At 41.8% G+C, this 6,000-nt stretch overlaps 1 protein-coding gene across 1 annotated transcript in view; it reads left to right on the top strand.

Moving 5' to 3' along the window:
- Window positions 1-1,652: 1,652 nt before the first annotated feature.
- The window catches only part of gbe1b (glucan (1,4-alpha-), branching enzyme 1b), a 90,033-nt gene continuing 85,685 nt past the window's right edge, over window positions 1,653-6,000 (top strand). Inside the window, exon 1 of the mRNA XM_058079408.2 lies at window positions 1,653-1,871. Within this exon, the coding sequence (XP_057935391.2) occupies window positions 1,774-1,871 (98 nt within the window). The 5' untranslated portion in view covers window positions 1,653-1,773. The remainder of the gene's footprint in view (window positions 1,872-6,000) is intronic.

The following is a 6,000-nucleotide window of genomic DNA, read 5'->3' as shown; positions in this document are numbered from 1 at the left end:
TTTTTTCATTAGGCGTGCCACGTGTGCGCGCCATGCTTGCATGCCCACATCAATTAAGAGTAAATGAGACGCGAGTTTGCCTCGACTTCTTTTAAAGTCGCGTGGTGACATTTCCATGGCGACGCCTATCTCATTTTGTGTTTTTCCCAAACAAAACAGGATTGTTGTTGTGTCGGGATGTGAAGTTTCCAAGCGACTTGGAATGTTTTCAGCTGAGGCTTCAGACGAGATGGAACTTCCTCAGAATGAATACATTATTGTAGCTGCGACGTCTACGGGGAATGGAAACACATTTTTCTCGGGGTGAAATGTGGGTGAACACGCAAGTAGGAGGGGAGAGGGTTTGATTCCAATGTTGTCATGCCAGCACGTCTGCTTTGAAGAGCCTTTTAGGAGGCATTATGCAACATCGCTTGGATTGGATTTGGATTCTACTCCAGCACGCCCTTCAAATTGGTCAACGTCTCATTCAGGCCACACAAAAAACAACAGAAAACGCCTTTGGGATCACATCATTAAGAATTTGAGCAATATTCATTGGGAAAAACACTGCTTGGAAATCCACTGATTTGGATGCCGTGTAAATATACCAAGTTTACTTCTGGCGTGTGTTTTTCCTTCATGCCCTTGTTCAGGTTTGTTCTTTCGCAGCGCACAACAGACTATTGACATAACCTTCACGGCTGGACGTTACCCGCGTCTCATCTATTCCAAACAGATGGTAACTTCCAATGACGTTCACTTTGTGACCTGCGTTGGTCAAACCTTCATTTAGTGACAAGGACGACACGTTTAAGAGACGCACCGATTCTTCATTCCATTTAATCAACTCCATTGCAAGGTTATGTTTTTGTCTTTTTTTCCCCCCTCCAGTCCATTAAGTTGGCTCTGTCTCTGATGTGAGGTAGTCTGGGGTAAAGCCTATCAAATTAGGGTGCAAAAACATCCACGGTGCAGGGGAAGAATGAAGAAAGAAATGTCTTTGTTTGCAGAAAAGTAAAGAAAAGAGTTGTGAGCATGCTGTTGCAACCTCACACATTTTAAAGATTTAGATAACAATTAAAGGTAAAGATGTGTACAAGGAAATTACCCAAAAGCAAAAGCAACACTACACATACTCCGTACAACAAATGCGATGGGAAAATGCGACAAATTCATGCAAGATGCAAGATCAAACACAAATAGAAAAGAAAAATACTGCAAATGCCAAAAAGACACATTTTTAATTTACATTACTTGTGGTGTTTGTAGTTTGGGATATTTTCTGCCTGGAGTATTTAATAATACAATTAATAATTGACCTGACCCGGTTCCTCTGTACTCAGGCAAACAAACATCATATGTGTGTGCGTGTGTATATCTTGTTTTTTTTTTTTATGTAAAGCACTTTGTGCCACATTTTATGTACAAAAAGTGCTGTACAAATAAAGTTTGATTGATTGATAATATTTCAAATTCATCAGTCATTCATTTTATTACTGGTAGTACTTCTTATAATAATGATTAGTGGATGTAAACTATCATTATAGTCGTCGTCCTCTGACCTCAGGCGTCACAGTCGCACTCGGCTATATTCGATTACGATCGGCTCGGCTCGGCCCACACAGTAAACACAGCCGCCTGATGAAATGGGGCGGACTTTGCACAAAAGTCACGTCCGATAAGAATCGTTCCACTCGGGACACTCCTGCTCTTTGTCCACGGCGGCGTGAGTCCTTAAAGGGAAGGAACGGCGCTCGGTGCTCGATTGCTTTCGTCTCGGGAAGGAAAACCATGGCGGACCAGGAGTATAATGTTACCATTCCTCATTTCAACACTCTCCTTCAAATGGACCCATACCTCAAGCCTTACGAGAAAGACTTCCAGAGGAGGTAAATGCTTCCCAGATTGAGATTTAAAGCAAAATTCATCGCCGAATGTTGTGCACGAAGGTGAACTTTGCTCTGACGTTCCGTTCCGTGATAGCAAACTGCACAACCACTTGACAAAAACAAAGTTAGCAGCACTCAAAAACTTCTCTGTGTTTACGTGTGACGTTTTGTTTGACATCATTGCTCCTTGGTCTCCACCTACCGCTTGCTTAAGCGATGAAGGTTTGTCCTTGTGTGATTAAACGGGAGAGAACGACCCCGAAATACACTCGCCAACGTGCTGTTTGACAGTTGGAGACAACGCTCATTTGTCAGAAGACGCAGTGACGTCAGTGCTACGTCATTTGACGTGCATACATGGTACGTGACACTCCACGTCAGTTTTATTCATCTAAATAGTTAAATAGTCCGTAACCTGTGTAATGTCAGTGCAATCACCTGACATACATTCACAGTTTTACCTCACCAAATGGCAACACAAGCAATATTTACACTAATCAAAGATCCTCTATTGACAGGAGCGTGCTACTGTTTTTCAAGGTCATATTCCTCATTGGCTCTAAATTACGCCTTTTCACCCAATAACATATATGTATATGTTACTGATAGATTGTACAACAAATATATGTATTCTTCACAATTATTGACTAAACTGAATGACATTTGTCGTTCTGCCTAATAACCATGACAGACAGCACCTTCACTGGGTCGGTAGCCAACCACAGGGCACATGTAGACAAACAACCATTCACACTCACATTCATACCTATGGACAATTTGGAGTCGCCAATTAACCTAGCATGTTTTTGGAATGTGGGAGGAAACCGGAGTACCAGGAGGGTAGTAGGGTAGTTTCCGAACACCTGTAAGTAAAAAGGACTGGAACAAATTGGGATTTGACCAAGTGTACCTATTGATTGGTCCTGATCAAATATAATGATATTACTACGACCACATCATTACCATCAGGAGAAACAGAGTACAGAGCAGAGGGAGCCACCCGCTGAGGACCAGCAAGGTGCACTGTATATGGGCACATACGCCGAGCAGCCCGTGTGCCGCCATGGAGGCACTTTTCAAATGCTGCAGCGATGCAGTTGGCTGATAAGGTTTTTTGTGTGCTCCATGTTTTGTTTTTGGTTTTTTTACCACTAATTGCGGAGCATTTGTTACAAGTGAGTTCAGCGGAAGTGACGGGCAGGAGGCAAAGGGGCGCTTGATTTGCCCACCCACACAGCACAGTAGTTTCACTTCATTGGAGCGTTTCTTTTTCATGATCAGTTATCAAAGCTATTTCTAATGTTCATTCATTCATTCATTTTCCTTATCCTCACGAGGGTGGTGGGGGGTGTTGGAGCCTATCCCAGCTGTCTTTGGGAGAGAGGCGGGATACACCCTAGACTGTCGCCAGCCAATCACAAGGCACATATAGACAAACAACCATTCACACTCACATTCATACCTATGGACAATTTGGAGTCGGCAATTACCCTAGCATGTGGGAGAACATGCAAACTCCACAGAGATGGCCGAGGGTGGAATTGAACTCAGGTCTCCTAGCTGTGAGGCCTGTGTGCTAACCACTCCTCCGCTGTGTAGCCCTATTTATAATGTTCATTCATTCATTCATTCATTCATTCATTTTCTACCGCTTTTCCTCACGAGAGTCGCGGGGGTGCTGGAGCCTATCCCAGCTGTCTTCGGGCGAGAGGCGGGGTACACCCTGGACTGGTGGCCAGCCAATCACAGGGCACATATAGACAAACAACCATTCACACTCACATTCATACCTATGGACAATTTGGAGTCACCAATTAACCTAGCATGTGGGAGAACATGCAAACTCCACAGAGATGGCCGAGGGTGGAATTGAACTCGGGTCTCCTAGCTGTGAGGCCTGCGTGCTAACCACTCCCCCGCCGTGTAGCCCTATTTATAATGTTATTGGATTTATTTGTATGGTGTCATAAGTCCCGGATATTGTCCAGATAACGATCTAGTTGTAATCACATCCACTGCTGTTAGAATAATGCTGGATGTCTTATCAGATGCACGTGGATGACATTAGATCACCCACAGACCGGAATAACCGTGACTATTTAAAGCAAATGACAGTCAACGTGTTGTTTCCAGCGCTACAGGATGACCTTTTAACTGCAAGGTACTCGCAGTGTTGCCAGATGTCCTCTCGTTTTCCCGTTTTTACGCGATGCCATCATATGACCACAAGAGAAGGAAGCTGCAGTGAAAAGTTATGGTGTCGTATTCTGTGCGTACTGTATTTTGATTACTAGCTGAGGTGAAAACAAAGCTGAACAGAGGAACGTTCAATGCCATAATTAGTCGGTGTTGATCACATTGTGCCCGTATAGCAGGTTTAATGGTGGAAAAGTTGCATTTCTTCCTACTAGTGCCTTGATGATCATTTGTTTTAAGAACTTTTTTTAGGGGTTACGGAGTTTGGAAATGGAATACATTGTGCTTTCAGTCTATGTTGTGTGAGCGTAGTGGTTTAAATAGGAGGAAGTGTCTTTTACGCAAGAAGGTAGAAGACTGTTGCCATAGTAAGTCTATGGGGCGTCACAGGGGTGTCCTAACTTTTTCCACTCAGGGCCGCATATTTGAAAAAACGTGTGATGTTGGGGGCCACTTTGACTTCTTTTAAATCACACATAAAAACACATTTTTTTTTAATATTTCAAGAAAAAAAACAGCCTGCATGTCAATGTTGTTAGCACTGACAGAGTGTATTATTAGCATATTTTATTTTTCTCCTTACATTGCATTTTTTGCTTTTTTTTTTTAAAAAAGAGCTTGTGCTATTATTTTTCTGACAAAAACATTACATTATTATTATACCCCAACGTTTAAGTCTGATTGCCTCAGTGAGCTCTGCACTTTGGAGTGTTTAGACCAGGGGTCTCAAACCCCATTTACTTGGGGGCCACTGGAGCTCGGGTCTGGGTGAGACTGGGCCGCATCAGGTTTTCCAAAAAAAAAAAACCAAAAAACGCATTTATTAAAAACAAAAACATTTAAAAACTTTGCTTTGGTTCCAATTTTCTACAATAAAAGCTCTGATAAAACATTCCACTGTTCTCAAATATCTTACTTTTTATTTTTCTACACAAAATAAGATGAAAAATAAATAAACAAATCAAGAATAAAGAAAATCAATCAATCAGTAATAAATAAATATAATAATAATAATAATAATAATAATAAAACAGCAAATAATAAAAATTTAAGAAACCACATATAGTTGGTGGGTAGACAAATGATTTTTTTCAGATTAAAATGAACAAAGCATTATTAGAGCCCTGTAGACATGACAAAACACGACTATAGTCACATTTATACTCTTTTTATTTACAACATATTGCGCAACTGCAGGGTCTTGAGACACATGCTAACTCGCAAACTAGAGAGCTAGCGACCTAAACGGTAGCCTTCAAGTTATTTCCTTTCAACTTAAATAGCCAAAAACGTACCACTTCCACACGGATAGGGAGGATAACTATTAACAGTTATTTAACCTTTAACATGAACATTAATCAAACGTAATAATTTTTTCTGGGTACATGATACCATACAGCATCCATATCAAACTTGTGCAGGCCGCACTAACATTAAACTTTCATATCAAGGCGGGGGCCTCAAACTAGTGTCCTGCGGGCCACATTTGGCCCGCGGGCCGTGCGTTTGAGACCCCTGGTTTAGACCAATCGCCACCAAATTTGGCACACACTTTTAGGGGACTGACAAGCACATGCATGTAAAAGTTGAGCGAGATTGGTTGAAAAACGTAGCCGCCATCATGTTGAGACACGGGGGAGGAATCGATAACTGGTCTGATGGTCATAAAACTTTAAGGATATCTCTATGCTAGCATGTCTTCCAAAACACTTTGACTGCAACCCATAGTGGGCGCCACTGATGTCATTTGCAGTCATGTAACATTTTGGTTTTAGTGGTTTGTTAGTTGCTGAGATGCAAAGACTATCTGTAGGACATGTACAACTGCTCCTTCCTGCTGTGTGTTAATTAAAAAACGAGTAATTACTGAGATGTCTGCGTAGTAATAACAAAACAACGCAGTCATGTCTGCTCAGTCTCAGGAACAAGACCT

The sequence above is a fragment of the Doryrhamphus excisus genome, linkage group LG8, assembly GCF_037039965.1.
Source record: "Doryrhamphus excisus strain RoL-2023G ecotype Guam linkage group LG8, RoL_Dexc_Guam_v1.1, whole genome shotgun sequence".
NCBI lineage: Eukaryota > Metazoa > Chordata > Actinopteri > Syngnathiformes > Syngnathidae > Doryrhamphus > Doryrhamphus excisus.
Note: the sequence above shows the minus strand (reverse complement) of the source record. Positions and strands in the feature narration are given on the sequence as shown.